General features: G+C 43.8%; 3 protein-coding genes across 3 annotated transcripts; 2 read left to right on the forward strand and 1 right to left on the reverse strand.

Moving 5' to 3' along the window:
- Nucleotides 1-455: 455 nt before the first annotated feature.
- On the forward strand, nucleotides 456-6,221 carry LOC311125705 (uncharacterized protein; the record flags this gene model as incomplete). Its single annotated transcript, XM_084199737.1, has 10 exons — nucleotides 456-504; nucleotides 721-877; nucleotides 999-1,134; nucleotides 1,232-1,393; nucleotides 1,650-1,718; nucleotides 1,849-2,043; nucleotides 2,185-3,664; nucleotides 3,955-3,999; nucleotides 5,280-5,881; nucleotides 6,057-6,221. The coding sequence occupies 10 exons, from the start codon at nucleotides 456-458 to the stop codon at nucleotides 6,219-6,221; spliced, it is 3,060 nt and encodes a 1,019-aa protein (XP_084055863.1).
- Nucleotides 6,222-7,346: 1,125 nt separating this feature from the next.
- Nucleotides 7,347-12,702, forward strand: LOC311125704 (protein unc-50 homolog). The gene is made up of 6 exons (XM_084199736.1): nucleotides 7,347-7,385; nucleotides 8,058-8,326; nucleotides 11,370-11,490; nucleotides 11,728-11,867; nucleotides 11,964-12,071; nucleotides 12,209-12,702. Exons 2-6 carry the CDS (start codon nucleotides 8,062-8,064, stop codon nucleotides 12,343-12,345), a joined length of 771 nt encoding a protein of 256 aa, XP_084055862.1. The 5' UTR covers nucleotides 7,347-7,385; nucleotides 8,058-8,061; the 3' UTR covers nucleotides 12,346-12,702.
- A 121-nt stretch (nucleotides 12,703-12,823) lies between these two features.
- LOC311125703 (inosine-uridine preferring nucleoside hydrolase-like) lies at nucleotides 12,824-18,456 on the reverse strand. The gene is made up of 8 exons (XM_084199735.1): nucleotides 18,129-18,456; nucleotides 17,746-17,854; nucleotides 17,298-17,586; nucleotides 16,374-16,573; nucleotides 16,050-16,229; nucleotides 15,730-15,841; nucleotides 15,272-15,408; nucleotides 12,824-13,424 (listed from the first exon to the last, which is right to left on the reverse strand). Exons 1-8 carry the CDS (start codon nucleotides 18,374-18,376, stop codon nucleotides 13,074-13,076), a joined length of 1,626 nt encoding a protein of 541 aa, XP_084055861.1. The 5' UTR covers nucleotides 18,377-18,456; the 3' UTR covers nucleotides 12,824-13,073.
- Between the last annotated feature and the right edge of the window lie 586 nt (nucleotides 18,457-19,042).

A 19,042-nucleotide genomic window follows, 5' to 3' on the forward strand; every position in this document is an offset into this window, starting at 1 on the left:
TATGTTATTAAAATAGGACAACTCCAAAATCTGTGTTGACAGACAATGTTTAAAACATATATTGTTATTTATTTATTTGTTCGATTGTTTTGTATTTTTGACAGTAGAGCAGGAAATGTAGAGGGAGACAGCTAGAAGGGGCATAGACAGAGGGTGGCCGAGACAGGGCTCCAACCCACATCACCAGGGGGGCATATAGAGGTATATCTGACAGTGTGTGTACAGTACTCAGGCATTAAGACTGAGGCCAGTCCTGAAAGCACACTTTGTCCTGGGAGGGAGTGGTGTGATAGAGGTGAGCTGTAACCTGCAGTCTACTGGCTCCTGAATGGCTCACAAGAATAGCCATTGTTCAAACAGAACCCTCTGGCGTTGCTAAATACGATGTCGTTGAATGATTTTTGTCTTGCCCTGTCTCTCTTCCTAGGTAAGAGCAGCTAAATCCAGTCTCTGCCATGGATACTAACGCTGGGGAAGGGGAGGGATCAGGAGAAGAGCTTACAGGTAGAACACACCTGTTTTCTTACTTTTTAAAGGATTGACATGCATAAACCAATGTAAACAGACATACGTAGCTAGCAAATCATTCATTAACAATACACCATTCATACATACACATTGCATTATGCAATGCAAACAGGAATGAACTTCACAGCAAGGCTCTTGTCTGACTCTGCAAACAAAACCAAGTGTAGGACAGTAACTTTGTGGTGGTTTCAGGGAGGAAGAAGTCTCGGTTCAAGCAGCTGAAGAGTCGTCTGTTTGGCCGTCTGAAGTGGAAGGAGACCGAAGGACTGATAAAGCAGAGCCAGTCCGCAAGTGATGTCACTGCTGATGTCATAGCTCCGGGGGTCGACGACTCAGAGGATGACTGTCTGTAAGCGTCTGACCTCTTTCACTCACTGGAAATAGTACCATATCAAGTTTATAAGTAGCATGCTCACTGGGAAATACTGTATATATGTAGTAAACATGTTTGTGACCTGTGTCACTTACAGGGGCGGTCCGAAGACACTGGGGTCCAGAGCTCTGTCACATGACAGCATCTTCCTGGCTGACCAATCACAGAGCTCCTCTGAACCGACAAGGATTCTGTCTCAGGAGAACGTACATGGCAGGATACGAGAACTGCAGGTGAGTCTGTAGGTGGGAGGGTCCTTGTAGTCTAAAATACTGTTGTGATTGGTCCAGGAGTGTGCTCATCACACATGGACTGTTTCTGATTGGGCAGCTGAAGCTGCAGCAGCAGAACATGCGTCTGGGCCCTCCCCCCTTGCTGATCCCTGGGAAGAGACTGGAAGATTCCGGAGCCACCTCTGAGGATGATGGTTTGCCCCAGAGCCCTCCAGATATTGTGTTCCATGACAGAACAGCACAGGGGCCTTCCTACAAGGTGATTGGGGCTGATCACATGCACTGCACACACATAGATACAATTTATCTAACTTGTATTTAACCAGGACAGTCTCATTGAGATAACATCTATTTTTTAGAGAACAAACCTTGTTGTAGTCAGGAGTGTCTATTGGTACATTTGCAAACAAAACACAATGTAATCATCATCATCATCATCCTCATCCTTCTTCATTACTCTTCCACCACCTTGTGTGACTGACTGATTGACACCTTTCCCTCCATTCCATTCCCAGTTCCCTGACACTCACAGGCACCATAGCTCTCTGAGTTTAGCAGGGACAGGAAGTGAGGAAGAGGAGCAGGTGATGCAACTTCCTGTCTGTATTACACCACATCCCACATTAACATACTGATCATCCTAACAACCTTCACCGAAAACATGTTTGTTGGGTCCATTACAGTTGTTAATGTGCTTTTCTACTTTCTCCTCAGTGCCTCTCCCAGCCCTCGTCCCGTCCTCTCTCCCCGAATCCTGCTTCCCTCTGTGATCCGGAGCCCTCCCCTGCAGTGGACTTCACCAGCCCAGCCCAGTACACTCCCAGTCTGGACAGCTCTGCTGCCCGTCACCGCATGTCTGTCAAACCCAGGAACCAGAGGGCCAGCGCCAAGGGAAGGAAAGGTCCCCCGGTAAGATCTCACTGTATAATGTAACACCAAAACACCACATAGTGGGCACTGGGCAGCATTTCAATCTCTAATACTTCAATTACAGTGTAAATATAAGACCACGGTTTAAGGGGCTGTTTATCTTGTCTGTGTCATTACTAGAGAGCAAGCAGACCTTGCTCAGAGAGCCTGAGTGATCTGGACCCAGACCAGCCCCTGTCTGGGAGGGAGGAAGAGCAGGACGGAACGGAGGACGAGGACAGAGAGGAAGAGGAGGAGAGGGAGCGACCGTTCTCTTCATCTCCAGAAGACTCTGAGGAGAAGCCCTGGCAGTCAGTACCCCCTGGTGGTCAGAAAGCGGTATTACAGAGACAAAAGTCCTCCGAACCAGAGGGACGCGTCACCACCAACCCTCTCTACCGCCAGGATATGTCCTTAGTGGTAGACCTCTCCTCTGTTCCAGAGCCCATGACCAAGACCTACATCCTGGAGACCCCCAGCCAGTCCTCTTCCCCTTCAGCAGCAGTGGAGGAGCCACAGAAGCCCCAGGAACCTATCCGGATCAAACAACCCAGTACAGTCATCCATACACACCCAAGTCAAGACAAGAGAGACATCCAGGATAATTCAGACCAGGGAAGTCGGCCTGGGTCTACATCTGGAAAGACCCTCTCCAGGCCTCTCAGTCCTGTGTATGGATCAGATAATGTCACTTCCACCACAAATCAACTGCCCTCAAAAGAGAAGCCAGAAGAGAATATGACCCCAGCCACCTCTAACAAAAGAGACAGGTTGAGCAGAAACACACAGGGTCTGAGCCTAGCAGACACGAGCAGCTCTACACACCGCTCTGCTCTACCTAACCCTGCCCCTCGCGTTATAAAACAAACACAGAGACCTGCTTCTGAGAGAGAGTCTGTCAGAGAAACTACAGCAGTCCCACCGTCGGGCGTTAATGAAGAAACCTCCAAATTGGACCTGGTGCAGAGGACTACAGGGCCACCTACTGGCCAAGAAGACACACTGCCTGGAGCAAACAGTTTCTCCACCTCCTCCTTGAGACAGCGTTCCAAGAGCGTCGCTGGCAGTGCCCACACAGGGACGAGAGACGAGGAGATGAATGGAGAAGGAAAGGGAGGGGAGGGTTTGGTGGCCAAGAACCCTGATCAGGGCTTTGTCCGTAGGCAAGGGGTAAAACCAGAGCAGGCCACATTTAAAGGCCTGGAGGAAAACCAATCACAACCCTCGCCTCAGGAGAGAAAAGTAAAAACAGAGGTAGAAGTAGTGGAGGAGACAGGACTGAAGGGAGGAGAGAAAAGGGATGGACAGAGCGAGAGAAAGGAGGAGAATGATCAGGAGCAGGGGAGGAGGAGTGCTTTCGGAGTGAAGCTGCGCACAACTTCTCAGTCTCTGAAGTATCGCTTGCAAAGGGACCAAGAATTCAGGGTTGAGAGTGTGGAGGTCATCGCCACGACAACTGCAGAACCAGTCAAAGGCGAAATTGACACATGTTCAAAGGTCAGGGGTGACTTGGCAAATAAGGCTTTGAGGAAGGGCCCCTCACAAGTGTCAGACTGCCCCCCCTCGTCCACTGCCACCCCCCCATACACCCCTGACAGAAACAGACTCAAAGAGAACCAAGGTACGTATGTCCTCCAAAACGTCGTAGATGGTTCAGCGGAGAAGTTGAGCCTCGCGCTTCAACGCTCTGAGTTGTTGAGGAAATTGACCCACTATGCTGTTTACTTTCTGCATCTACGTCATATCGCATATCGAGTCTATATTTAATAACTATTACCTTGGACTATGCACTAACTAACTTTGCACTAACAAGGTGTTCTAGCTCACAAGGGTTCAGCTATGTCAGTCTACTGAAGGCCCTCTTCAATAGCATGTACTCACCTCTAGGCACTGTCTTGGTTCTATCCTTAGATGGTGATGATACTGACCTGGTAGTAGATGCCTTTTTAAGCCCAGGTAACATATATCTACAAAACCACTTAACACTTCTCTAATGATAATCCACCGGTAGGTACAGTATAATGAGCACTTCTGAATCAGAGTGGGCAATTTCCACTCCAATCAAAACTGGATCCAGATGTGTATAATTATATGTGCCCTCTGTAATTACCGGGACAGTGAAGTATTTTTTACTTCCTTTGGCTCTATAATCCAAAAGTTTGGATTTGAAATGATACAATGACTATGAGGTTAAAGTGCAGACTTTCAGCTTTGATTTGAGGGTATTTTCATCCATATCAGGTGAACCGTTTAAAACTTACAGCACTTTTTGTACATTGCCCCTCCATTTTAGGGGCGCAAAAGTATTGGGACTAATTCCCTTATATGTTTATTAAAGTAGTAAAAAGTTAAGTATTTGGTCCCATATTTCTAGCACGCAATGACTACATCAAGCTTGTGACTACAAACTTGTTGGATGCATTTGCTGTTTGTTTTGGTTGTATTTCAGATTATTTTGTGCCCAATAGAAATGAATGGTAAATAATGTACTGTGTCATTTTGGAGTCAGTTTTATTGTAAATAAGAAAATAATATGTTTCTAAACTTCTACATTAATGTGGATGCTACCATGATTACGGATAATCCTGAATGAATCGTGAATAATGATGAGTGAGAAAGTTACAGATGCACAAATATAATAGCCCCAAGACATGCTAACCTCTCAACATTACAATTTTTGTAAGTTTCTCACTCATCATTATTCACGATTCATTCAGGATTATCCATAATCATGGTAGCATCCACATGAATGTATAAGTGTTTAGAAACATTCTATTCTTATTTTCAATAAAAGTGACTCCAAAATGACACAATATTTACCATTCAATTCTATTGGGCACAAAATAATCTGAAACACAACCAAAACAAACCGAAAATGTACAATTTTGTAACCACAAGCTTGATGTAGTCAATGCTGATAGTCTGCACTTCATAGTCATTGTTTGATTTTAAATCCAAACTTTTGAAGTATAGAGCCAAAAGAAGAATAAAGAAAATGCTTTACTGTCCCAACACATACAGGGGCACTGTATAACACTGCTTCTAAAAAGATCTCTGTTTCACCTCAATCATAATATTGCCAATATCGACCAAACCAAATTAACCACAATATAAATAAGGATGATCTGATGAAATCATGGATTCACAACTCCAGTCCTCAAACACCACAGTATATTTTAAATACACTTTAAATAAAGTTGGATTTGATTTAAATAATGTCACCCATTGTTCCTCAGACAAAGGCCCATCATCCAGACCTGCTCTGAGAGGGGCTGAGACCCCTGGGTCTAATGGGTCAGCTGGATCAGAGCCTGTCTGGATGTCCATGGCCCGGGAGAAGACCAGGAGTCTCCAACAGCATCTCACTCCAGAGACAGAGCATGGGACAGGGGGGACAACAACGCCCCAGTACACCCCATCACCACGGCCAGCTCCAACCCCAGCCCCACAGCCTAGATTACAACCAACAGCTCAGCCATCAACACAACCTCCATTACAATCACAGCCAAGCACAAAAACAGCCTCACAAAAACAAACATCACCCCCAGTGGTACAACTACCCTCTCAACCAATACCAAGGACTAGACCAATCCTACGGGGATTGCAACTGACAGCTAAACTCAAAACATTACCTTCAGAACAGCCTAACACACAAACAGCATCAAAACTAACACCACAAGGAACAGCTCAACAGCTGACACAACCGTCCTCCCAGCCTCACATGCCAACCAGACCAACTCTACGAGGAGCGTCTGAGAGATCCGCCACGTCTCTAAAGAGAGCCGAGAAGATGCCTGTGGAGAAATGGACAGACAGAGCACTCTCGACTGGGACTATGGTAAATATTTGACTTGTCAGTGCTTTGTGCCCCCACTAGGGACAGACGTTTTTCCTGGTCAGCTCACGTGGTGAGGAAAAACGACTGACTCAATCAGAGTAAGTCTTCATTTTGTAACTAAGATGTAATGTGGCCAGTTTAGTTAGTAATATGTCAACTCTGTATTTTATCTTAGGGGGAATCTGGCAATGGTCAAATTGAGATTCAAATCGCAAAGCCTGAGATATCTTCTTCATCACCCCCTACATCGTCATCATCATTGTCACACCGGGGCCAGCCAACCTGGATGGAACTTGCCAAGAGGAAATCTCTGGCCTGGAGTGACAAGACTATGGACTAAGAGAAATGCACTTGTGTGTGTGTGTGCGCTCGTGCGTGTCTGTGTGTGTGTGAGGGAGGTAAGGGGGTTGCTAAAGAGAGTAAGAATAAGATAAAATAATGATTTGGTGCTGACTGTATAATTTGAACCTACTAGATTCAGAGTATGAGTTGAAAACCTCTTTCCCATTTCTGTGCCTTACTCTTCCAACCATGAAATAAAAAAACTAATTATATTTCACGTTGGCCAGACTGATGCTATACTCCTGCATATAACAACACTACATCCTCAACCAAGAGGTCTGGACCTTTATGGCACAGGAGGGAATACTCCTGTAACTTGTTGGTTACTGGTTCAAACTCTGCTTCAGTTTTTTCACTACTTTTGACATATCACTCCATGCTAGATCCCTTCTAGTTTTATATCTACTGTCTCAAAGTGTTGTCTGGAATAAAATATTGTCAATTGTATTCTGATTAGTTTTAATTGTGTGGGCTCAATTAACCATCAACAAGCTATTATCAACCACAATGGGGCCGCCTCATCAATTGGGCCGCCGTGGAAACGGTCAATAACTTCACATTTCTTGGCCTACACATCTCAGAGAAGCTGAAATGGTCTAACCACATGGACACCGTAGTGAAGAAGGCACGACAGTGACTCTTCAACTTCAGGATGCTGAAGAAATTTGTCCTGTCCCCGAGGGCCCTCAGAGTGTTCTACAGGAGCACCATCGAGATCATACTGTCAGGCTACATCACAGCCTGGTACAGCAACTCTACCGCCGTGGACCGCAAAGCTGTTCAGAGGTGATACGTGCAACCGAACGCACCATTGGGTGCACACTGCCTGCCATACAGGACACCTAAACACTCTGAATCTGAATGACCTATGCATTCACTGCTTTTACGCGCATATTAATTATCTTACAAACTGTCAGTTTAATTTACAACACATGCAAAAATCCATATCCATACTTTTAGCTATGTCAGAGGGAGTGGTGATATTTTATGATAGATTTTACTACAACAAAGATCGTTTATTCCTTTTTGACTACAATTCCCAAGGTTCAATGTCGAAGCGCGTCTTAGTCACGTACCGGAAGTTTCTACGTGTTCAGTTGTCCGGAAGAGCTATTTTCACTGAGGAAGAGGAACTTTCTTCTAAAAATAGGAGGTTGAGCAGGTACGTTTATTCCAACATTCTTATCTCAGTTTGCAACTAAACCATACATTCAGTTGTAGTCTTGGCTAACGTGCTACTAAGGCCAGCCAATTCCATGTCCATCAAGGGGTCTATGCCACAGACCTAACGACGTTAGCTAGCCATAAGCTAGCTAGCTACTTTGTTTAGTCTAACGTTTATCTATTGACACTCGCTGGCACAAATTACTTTAGTTTAAACAATATTTTTGGCTGGGAAAACCACAAACTAGTTTGCCAGCTGACGTTAGCTTTCAAGAGTCATCTAGCTAGCTACTACTAGTCTGTTATCCTGACTTGTCAACAAAGATCTGAGCATTGTATATCACACTATCTGTCGTGACTGCTGGAGAGACATATAAAAAATATATATATATATATATCCGATAGGTAGCAAGATGTCTAAACATAACTACCACAGACAGGATGGACAAGGAGGTAATTTAGTAAACAATCGATGTGACTGTTGCAGTGACTTGATGTAATTGCATGGTAAAAGTTAATATTGTACAGGTTGTTGGATGTTGACATAAGCTGACAGTACTGTGTCACCAGGGGAGGCCTATGCGGGGAGACTGGACCTCCACTGTAAATCAAACTCTGTATATATAAATGGCTCTGATTTGGTCATCATGATGCTTCCTGTGTTTTCCAGCACTATGTTGCCGACCACCTCGCCGCAGAACGGAAGCCTGAGCGCCCGCGATGCGGCACGCCACACAGCGGGCGCCAAGCGCTACAAATACCTGAGGAGGCTGTTGCACTTCAAAGCCATGGATTTTGAGTTTGCCGTGTGGCAGATGCTCTACCTGTTCACCTCCCCACAGAGAGTCTACCGCAACTTCCACTACAGGAAGCAGACCAAGGACCAGTGGGCCAGAGACGACCCTGCCTTCCTGGTGTTACTCAGCATCTGGCTCTGTGGTCAGTATCTTGGGTCTTTTTCACAGCAGTCGATCTATAACAATCACCTGTCCTTTCTGAACAAGTGTGCTATGCGGGAACTGTGTAGCAATAGTTTGACCACTATAATCACTTTTTGCAATTTAGAGAAAGTATAAATATGCACAACCCCAACAAAAAGCAAAGCACCTTTAAAGCATCATATTAAAGCTTTGATTAAAAATGATAAAGCAGCAACAGAAATCATAAACCAACTCAAAATTGGATGCAATAAGGCTTTTTTGTATCGGATATAACCAGCAATCAAATAGGAATGAATGTATCATTTGGAGTATTCATGTCTGGTTATGGGGCCCTCTTTCCACTGACTTGGGCTCATCTCACGTGATTAAAACAGATCAGAGACATAAATAGAGTTTGTGATGAGCCTGTGCAGTCTCAAGGAAATTATTTGATGATCAGGCACTCCACATGCTCGGCACTGACACAAATGACTGATGATTGGCTGTAAGAAATTGATAGTAAGAATATTGTGGGAGCTGTTTTGTTAGACTTCAGTGAAGCTTTTGATGTCGTTGATCATAACGTATTGCTGAAAAAACGTGGGTGTTATGGATTTGCATCCTCTGCCTTATTATGGATTGAGAGTTACCTATCTAATAGAACAGAGGGTTTTCGTTAATGGAAGCCTCAGTTGAGTGTGGTGAACTGCAGGGCAGCCTTGAATAAAGCCTCTGTGTCTATGTACGCTGACGACTCAACAGTATACACGTCGGCTGCAACAGTAAAATAAATAACTGAGACACTTAACATAGAGCTCCAGTCAGTTTTAGAATGGGTAACTAGCAATAGGCTGGTGCAAAATATCTCAAACTAAAAGCTCAACGCTAAACCTCATTTAGATCTATTATTAAATAATGTGGCTATTGAGCAAGTTGAGGAGACTAAACGGATGGGTGTAACCCTAGATAGCAAGCTGTCATGGTCAAAACATATAGACTCAATGGTTGCTAAAATGGGAAGAGGTCTGTCCATGATAGGGTGCTGCTCTGCCTTCTTGACGTCTCAGTCGACCTACAGGCCCTAGTTATGCCACACCTGGACTGCCCAGCTGTGTGGTCATGTACGGCAAAGAAGGACATAGGTAAATTTCAGTTGGTCCAGAACAAAGCAGCACGTATCGCACTTAGATGTACACGGAGGGAAAGTGTCAGTAACATGCATGTAAGTCTCCCCTGGCTCAAAGTTAAGGAGAGATTGACTGCATCACTATTGGTCTTTGTGCGAGGTATTGATGTGTTGAAGGTACCGAACTGTCTGTTCAAGCAGTTGTCACACAGTTTGGACACTCATGGGTCGACAGATCTCCCACAAGGTCAAAAACAGGGACTTGAACCAGCGATCCATGATCCCCCCCACAGATAAATAAAATAATTCCATTCCCCACCCCCAAGCCCCCCGTCCCCAATGCACCAACAACCAACAAAATGAACAAAAGACAAAGACAAAGGAAAACAACAATGCAAAAAACAAAAGACATCAAGGACAACAAGAATCATAACAGCAAGGCCAACTGAATATGTCTGAGTGCATGTATGGAAGTATTTACGTGTGTGTGTGTCCATGTATGTGCACGTGTGCATTTGAATGAGTGTGTGTGTATATGCATGTGTGCAAACACCTGCACGGCATCAGCCTCAGGCAAACAGGCATTAGCTGTAACAACACTGCCCCTCAGTGTCATTCAAACATATTTTTTGTTATGTTTTATTTGTACTTTTATCTTTGAATGTCTTTCTATCCCCCGCCCAGCAACTCCACTCCCACTTGTCTCCAATTCCACATCCCACCCCTCAGCTCATCCCATCTATCTCTGCTGGTCACCCTACGCCCCATATATCTTTCAACTATGCTGTGATGTTTAACATACAATTTCAATCTATCTAATCGAATATAATCCACAGATTGCGAGTTCAAGATAAATACTTTTACTAAGAGTATTAGTATATTAGTAATTGACTGACCCGGTCTCTCCAGATCTATTTCTAGGGTTAATTTTAGATCAATGTTATGCATTTTCAGCAATTCCTGAACCTGAGACCAGGCTACCTGAGGGCAATACCAGAATAAATGGTCTATTGATTCTGTATCCTCACAACAAAATCTGCAGAGCTTCGATGATTGTATTCCCAAAATATTCAACATTTTGTTGGTGGCAAGAATTCTATATAATAATTTTAGCTGAAAAGCACAAAGTCTTGAATCTTGCGTCGTTTTATATATCAACTCATACCATGGAATCGGTACATCAAAAATCTCTTCCCAACTATTTTGCAATCTACATGGCACAGCTGTCAACATCCTGGTCCTCAAATGAAACTAGTATACTTTCCTATTTATGCTATGTTTATTCCTCTGCCAGTTTTGATCCTTTATATTTGGCAGACAGACCAGTTCCCTACCTCCTCCCACTGCCTCCTGCCTCCTCCAGTTTTGGGGTAATGCTGTAATCAATTGGTTGTAATCTTGGATTGAGCAGACCTTCCCATACAATTCTGATAACTCCATGAAAGACAGAACTCTACCATTCAAATGTACAATATAATTTAAAAACAAAATACCAGTTTCAAACATATTTCCCATAAATACAGGTATTTTATCAACCAGCACATTTGAGTTCAGCCATAATATTTGTTGTAATATTTGTTCTATCTTTTCAGACCTAGATATTGTGTGTATGTACTGATATGTGGGCTATGTGTGACGTTTTAAATGTATTTCAGTCCTTGACTAATAATAATATAATAATATGCCATTTAGCAGACGCTTTTATCCAAAGCGACTTACAGTCATAATGTTCTGTACCATGTATTATATCATGTTTCATGTGGACCCCAGGAAGAGTAGCTGCTACTTTTGCAGCGGCTAATGGGGATCCTAATAAATACCAAATATATTACAAATTGCAATATTATAATCTTTATGCTTTTTGAATTTAAAGTACAATAGTCAAACTGTTTCCCTGTGGCTGCGGTTGACACCTGTCTCTCGTCCTCGGGTGTAGTGTCCACGGTGGGCTTTGGGTTGGTGCTGGACATGGGCTTCGTGGAGACTCTGAAGCTGCTGCTGTGGGTGGTGTTCATAGACTGCATCGGAGTGGGCCTGCTCATCTCCACACTCATGTGGTGAGTAGAGATGTACAGATCTGAAAGAACTAGATGGGTGTAAGATATATGGAATAGCTGGAAGCCTATAGGAAGGAGCCACAGCATCATATTGTGTGTGTGCCTATCTGGTCCCTTCAGATAGAGGCTAGAGGTTGTCTTTGGGACGTGCAAATGTTTAACTTCTATCAGTTTTGAAACGCTAGTCCTTCCCCATGCTCTTCTAAAGGGCCTTTCCTGTCTGTCCTGTATCCGCAGGTTCATCACCAATAAGTACCTGCTGAAGCCCCCCAGTAAGGACTATGATGTGGAGTGGGGCTACGCATTCGATGTGCATCTCAATGCCTTCTACCCCTTGCTTGTCATCCTGCACTTCCTCCAGCTCTTCTTTATGAACCGTGAGTGCAAACTTATTACACATTTATAACATGTTATAAGAGGTGTTATTTGTCACATGTTGTAACAGTGTCTGATCTCTGCTCTGTTTGTTTCAGATATCGTAGTGATAAACTCAGACTGGTTCCTGGGGTACTTTGTAGGGAACAGTCTGTGGCTGATAGCCATCGGCTACTATCTATACATTACATTCCTGGGATACAATGGTGAGGCCCCCATTACGTTTTATTCACCTTTAAATGGATAGTTCACTGGGGGATGAAACTATCAGACCCTCTAACAATGGTTACATCTACCAACTCCATATTTACTCCAGTTCCTCTCCCTCTCTGTCTCTCCTCAGCACTGCCCCACCTGCAGAACACAGTGGTTCTGCTCTACCCCTTCGCCCTGCTAGGTCTCCTCTACATCCTCTCTCTCTCTCTGGGATGGAACTTCACCAAGGGCCTCTGCTGGTTCTACAAGTACCGTGTCCAGTAGACACCCTGGAGTCAGGACCAGAGCCCGGACCAGAGCCCACAGACAGACTGACAGAGTCAGTGGTGGCTATGAGGACTCGTGGACAATGCTTTCATTTTGGAATGTGATTGGATGGGGGTGTTGCACTTTTGTATACTATGTAAATAATACTTTGGTTGTGAGATACACAAATCGTGGATTGTTTCTAAGATTATATCTCGGTTTGTTTTCTTTTTTTAAATATGACATAATGAAAATCTTGTTTATTGAAGAGAAATAGAAGTAATGGAAAGTGGTGAATTTGTATTTCAATCGGACTAAGGGACGTTTCTCTGAGTGTACATTGCCGAGCACTTTCAATAAATAAGTTTTACTTTATCCCTTTGTCATTAACAGGAAAGAAATGCAATCTAAAAAAAGTAACTGATAGCCTGGTAACATTACTCATGGACAATTGCTGCTGACCTCATGTAATATAGTAAGACAATATCAGAAAAGAAACATTGTAGAATATATATTTCCTGTTAAAGTAAAATGATTGGTGATTCAGAACATAATGGCAAGTCAAAACAGACACTGGAGACATATCCACCACCTCAAACTGTCTTCCTCTTATCAGGATCTCTCTGTACAAAAAACAAATTACGAAAGAGGAGTGGAATTCTGTAGCCCCACCCCAATAATGATTAAAAAACAATTGAAAGCAATATGGGACAGTGGCCTAGGTGGGGTTCCCAACCCAGTGCTTGTTACTTCAGGGAGTCCATCAACAGCCCCTTGAAGCTCTCCAGGTCCACCGTCCTCATGATGACGACCTGGTGCTCCTTCTCCAGGACTCCCAGCTTGTCCAGGACCATCATGCCCCGGGTGTAGGTCCCCTGAAGCTCCACGGTAACCGCCACCGGCTCAGACACCCACACGAAACCGTCATCGATGGCCGCTGCCATGGCGTACGAGTCGCACGACACAAAGCCCGGTCCGGCCGTCATCTCCCTCTGGAAGCGAGCGCAGGAGGCCACGGTGTCCATGGTGTGTTTGAAGACGCTCTTCATGAAGCGGGCCTTGTCTGTGTCCTGGGCCAGCCACTTGTCACAGAACGACTGCAGGGTGGTGATTAGAGACGGATGGGACAAGTGGGTTTGGAGAAAATACTAATCAATTTACTCTGACAGAATGTATGTAAAATCTTTGTAAAAAGACTGCAAGAGATATTTCGATAATAATGAATTGTATAAGTGAGCCAGTGGTTGCATCTCAATAATTGAAAGAGGCCTCCTCTCCTTGTCTCATTTCCTCCATCTGCTCGGATGTGAGAGAACTGGACCAGTGCTTACAATAAAGCCTGGTAGTGTATGTGCCTTTATGTAGTCTGTATACATTGTATTCAGAAAGCATTCAGACACCTTGACCTTTTCCACATATTGTTACGTTACAGCCTTATTCTAAAATTGATAATAGTTTTTTCATCCCCCATCAATCTACACACAATACCCCATAATGACAAAGCAAAAACAGGTTTTTAGAAACTAATCTATTAAAAATAAGAACCTGAAATATTACACTTACATAGGTATTCAGACCCTTTACTCAGTACTTTGTTGAAGCACCTTTGGCAGAAATTATAGCCATGAGTCTTCTTGGGTATGACAATACAAGCTTGGCACACCTGTATTTGGGGAGTTTCTCCCATTCTTCTCTGCAGATCCTCTCAAGCTCTGTCAGGTTAGATGGGGGAGCATTTCAGGTCTCTCCAGAGATGTTAGATTGGGTTCATGTCCGGGCTCTGGCTGGGCCACTGAAGGACATTCAGAGACTTGTCCCGAAGCCACTCCTGCGTTGTCTTGGCTGTGTGCTTAGGGTTGTTGTCGCCCCAGTGTGAGGTCCTGAGCGCTCTGGAGCAGCTTTTCATCAAGGATCTCTCTGTACTTTGCTCTGTTCATCTTTGTCTCGATCCTGACTAGTTTCCCAGTCCCTGCCGCTGAAAAACATCGCCACAGCATGATGCTGCCACCACCATGCTTCACTGTAGGGATGGTGCCAGGTTTCCTCCAGAAGTGACGCTTGGCATTCAGGCCAAAGAGTTCAATCTTGGTTTAATCAGACCAGAGAATCTTGTTTCTCATGGTCTGAGAGTCTTTAGGTGCCTTTTGGCAAACTCCAAGCGGGCTGTCATGTGCCTTTTACTGAGGAGTGGCTTCCGTCTGGCCAGTCTACCACCAATGCCTGATTGGTGGAGTGCTGCAGAGATGGTTGTCCTTCTGGAAGGTTCTCCCATCTCCACAGAGGAACTCTAGAGCTCCGTCAGAGTGACCATCGGGTTCTTGGTCACCTCCCTGACTAAGGCCCTTCTCCCCCGATTGCTCAGTTTGGCCAGCTCTAGGAAGAGTCTTGGTGGTTCCAAACTTCTTCCATTTAAGAATGTGTTCTTGGGGACCTTCAATGCTGTAGACATTTTTGGGTACCCTTCCCCAGATCTGTGCCTCGACACAATCCTGTCTCGGAGCTCTACAGACAATTCCTACGACCTTATGGCTTGGTTTTTACTCTGACATGCACTGTCAACTGTGGGACCTTATATAGACAGGTGTGTGCCTTTCCAAATCCCGTCCAATCAATTGAATTTACTACAGGTGGAAAGCAATCAAGTTGTAGAAACATCTCAAGGATGATCAATGGAAACAGGATGCAGCTGAGATCAATTTCGAGTCTCATAGCAAAGGGTCTGAATACTTATGTAAATAAGTAATAAGAATAATACATTTGCTAACATTTCTAAAAACCTGTTTTCGCTTTGTCATTATGGGGTATTGTGTGCAGATTGGTGAGGATTTTTATTTATTTAATTCATTTTAGAATAACACTAACGTAACATAATGTGGAAAAAGTCAAGGGGTCTGAATAATTTCATAAGGCACTGTAGGTAGATGACCAGAACCTGTGGTCTTACCCATGGTAGCTTGTTCTCACAGCAGAACTCCCAGGTAGCGATGTAGGTTGGACAGAAGAAGCGGTTCAGGACAATGTAAGCAGCCTCCGGATCGGCAGCAAAGTTGAACTCTGCACACATGGTGGTGTTCCCCCTAGCTGCAAACACATAACAATACCCAAGAAACAAACATGTTATTATTAGGTCATTATCATACATAACATCCTACCATGCCATTTCTCTTTAAATATCCTACCAGGTTCAAATCAAATTAAAAAATGTTTTGCCACATGCGCCAAATACAACAGGTGTAGACATTACAGTGAAATGCTTACTTACTAGCCCTTAACCAACAATGCAGTTGTTTTTTTAAAGAAAAAAGTACAATAAAAAAAAGTGTTAATTGACTGTATGACAAAGTATGTTGATAACAAGTCACTAGGCCTATGTAAATTGCATTATATACATAAAGCCCTTACAGTCAGTGTTGCCTCCCATAATGAAGAGGCCTTTGAGTTTCTGAGGGAGGGTGGGGTCAATCTTCACTGCAAGGGCCAGGTTGGTCAACGGGGCTGTGGCTACCAGGCACACCTAGACAGAGAAACAACACTGAGTCAATCCAGACAACTACAAAGAAGGAAAAATACCCTTGGGGCTTGGAAAAAATACCCTTAACGCCTTGTCCGCAAGGCGGTAGACCTTGTTTGGATTCGAAGCCCCAATGCAAACACATTGCTCATAGATCTAGGGGTGCTAGGGGTTGGTTTTAGCCTAGGAACCTAACCCTTTTGTTACCGACCTCTCCAGGGTTCTCATTGACCAGCCTGATGATGGCTTCCACAGCTCCTTCTGTCTGCAGCAGCTCCAAGCCCGGGGCGTCTGGGTCAGGGGCGTCCCCCAGCCCATCCTGCCCGTGGAAGGTGCCTGAAGACAGGAGGTGGCCCATCAGAGGCTCCGCAGCTCCACCGAACACTGGGATCTAACACAACACAGCAGATATAATACACACTGAAATTAGCCTATAATAGAGCTTAAGCTTACCACCAAAATGGTATGATTGTTACAAATCAATCGTTATTTTAATTAAGTAACAAGAAGGGAGCATTCTTTCCACCAGGCCTACCTCAAGTCGCTGGCAGACCTTGAGAACGCGCAGTGTATTCCTGCAGGAGTTTTCCAGGGAGGTGTTGCCGCTTACGCAGGTGATCCCCAGGACCTCCACGTTGGGGGCTGCGAGAGCCATCATGATGGCCTGAGCATCATCCAGCCCTGTGTCCACGTCAAGCACCAGCTTCTTCTCCGACCTCCTTGGATCCTTGAAAGCTTAGAGGTGCATTCAATGACATATTAGCAGTAACATTATCTGGACATTACACTCCAAAATCAAAGTTTTTCAACATTTCTTTACCCGGAAGATTGTGCTTGACGATAGTCTGACTGTCGTTGCTGAGGTGTCTTCTTTGAAAGACTAAAGCACGGGTGCTACACCTTGTCATGCACCTTTATATCGGAATGCATGGAGAAGACACACAGTATATGAATTTAATCATAAATTATAATCGGGCTGAGTATAGCTGCCGTAAAGAATATCTGATATTGGCTATATGGAAGCCCCATTTGTAACCCTGCAGGCTATTATTTTTTATTTTGGAACTAGATTCTCGATCATGCCAGGTTTGCATTTGCGTTTTTTTTAATTGACCAGGCTAAAGTTCTGTGGTTGTGTTACACGAAACCCATGGATAAATGTCCTGCGCATGTAGGTGGTAACCAGAGTTTGCCGGCCTGTCGTAGGTCAAAAGGTTGGTAAACTGTCAACTGTAACCTGTTATTACCACGCTGATTACCGCTGGAATTCACGTGTAAGCTCGCGAGACTTCCGGATAGTTGTATGAGGTTAGGTAAAGTTAAAAAATAAAATAAATAAATAAATAAAAGCACCACTACACCGCTGTATGTGAGGGTGTAACGTCCCCAATGTTGTGGCAACGTAATGGCAATGCTACCTCCTTAACATAATAGCACGTATTATGTCAGAAATACTAACCAGATCCAGGCCGCCTTTTTCTTGCCTGTTCTCTTAGCTTTGTATCAGTGTCCATCACCATTCGAATCCCTTTGATCACCTCGTGTTTCTTTCTCTCACATTTTGGAGGACAGTTCAATGTTGCTGCAATGTTGTGAATGTCCTTCGGTAGGATGACCTTTCCAGTTACTTTGGTGAGCTCTTCTATCACCAATCTTTTGTTGCCATCGTACTTTGCCAGCAATTCTGAACACTTGGCACGTTCAGCCGGACATAGTTGTCTCCTCTTGGGGTAGTGCTTGAATGTAGCCTGTGCAAGAACATATTCATTTAAATAAATGTGTGAACAACCATCAACCAGTAATTGTTATTATGTGACAGTCCTACTGTAGTTTATCATAACAGTAACACTATAACATGCATCATGGTATTGCCATCTGGAATTGAACCCATTATGTTGACCACTCACCTCACTGACTTCATGGTTGTGTATTTTGACCATTTCCTTCACAACTAATCTCTCTCCATCCTCTGTAGTTTTGACTTTGATTAACGCTGGGCATCCAACCCTGCAGGTACTGTAGAGACAATGAGCCTACTTTAACATAGGTTCGAACAATGTAAAATGAAATACATTCTAAATAAAAACTTTTTTTAGAGAAAAAAAACTCTTACCGCCCCCACTACAAAAAAATATGCTATCTTGTCCTTGAAACATTACATTGAAATACTCTTATTATGGCGGCCAGTGGCTGCAAAACAGCGCCCCCTGTCAGCAGATCTAGCAGATATGTAGGCTACATGACCATGGATACAAGCAAAAAAAGTAATCTAGAAATGGAAGTTAGCTACCTCGTTTTCGGACGCACTCCTTTAGAATGTGATAAGAAATTTCTGCCACCGTGTATACAAGTCAGATGTATGTTCACATACTTCAACTCAGGATTGTAATAGTGCCTTGGATTTAATCGTTTGACTTTTTCAATTGTTCTTGCGTCACGGCGGTAAAACTGTACAAAATTCTCATTTTCGAATGCGATAACCGCATTATTAAAGTCTGTATAATTTGAGTATGTCGACCCAACATCAAGAGAAGCCATTCCTCTTCGAGAAACAAAGACGTCCTTTCACGGAACCGCAGCCACTACAATCGAGTTCTTCTTCTTCCCCGTTTTTGTTCGTTCTTTAGTGTGCAAAACAGATGTTGAGTGCATTACTGCCACCGTCTGGACTGGAGTGTGATCAAGCGTACTAGACCACATGAATAAATCTAGACTGCTAATGTCTGCCAAGGTCGTAATCTTAGCAGACCGTAGTTCTCCAAAACCTTTTCCTAATGCCGTGAATGTATTAAAATACCAATCTTTGGACGTATCCTGAACAGTGGAAGAAAATATTTATTCCGGAGATGTTTTAGTCAAAATTAAATGAGTCCAATATTAATTATCAAATACAAATAATACAGGGTTACAACTGGGGCTAAAGTCTGAGTAGATTTCCATTCACTGTGTGTGACCACTATGGGCCTGACACAGTTGTCCAAGGAATTCTACCCGGCACTCCTTTGTATAAAGAGAAGTGAAAAATAAACCCAATTACCTCCACCTCTGGAAATGAGACACTGATCTCCATAGCGTGCAGTATGCCAATAGTGCTGCCATTGTCTTCAAGTAGCACTGTATTTTAGGAATCAAAACGTGTTGAACCTTGTTTCTTTCTAGTTGTGACTATGTCTTTGGATCGCTCCACAGACATCACTGGCATCA

Source organism: Coregonus lavaretus, assembly GCF_964263955.1.
Source record: "Coregonus lavaretus genome assembly, contig: HAP1_SCAFFOLD_3493, whole genome shotgun sequence".
NCBI classification, from domain to species: Eukaryota; Metazoa; Chordata; class Actinopteri; order Salmoniformes; family Salmonidae; genus Coregonus; species Coregonus lavaretus.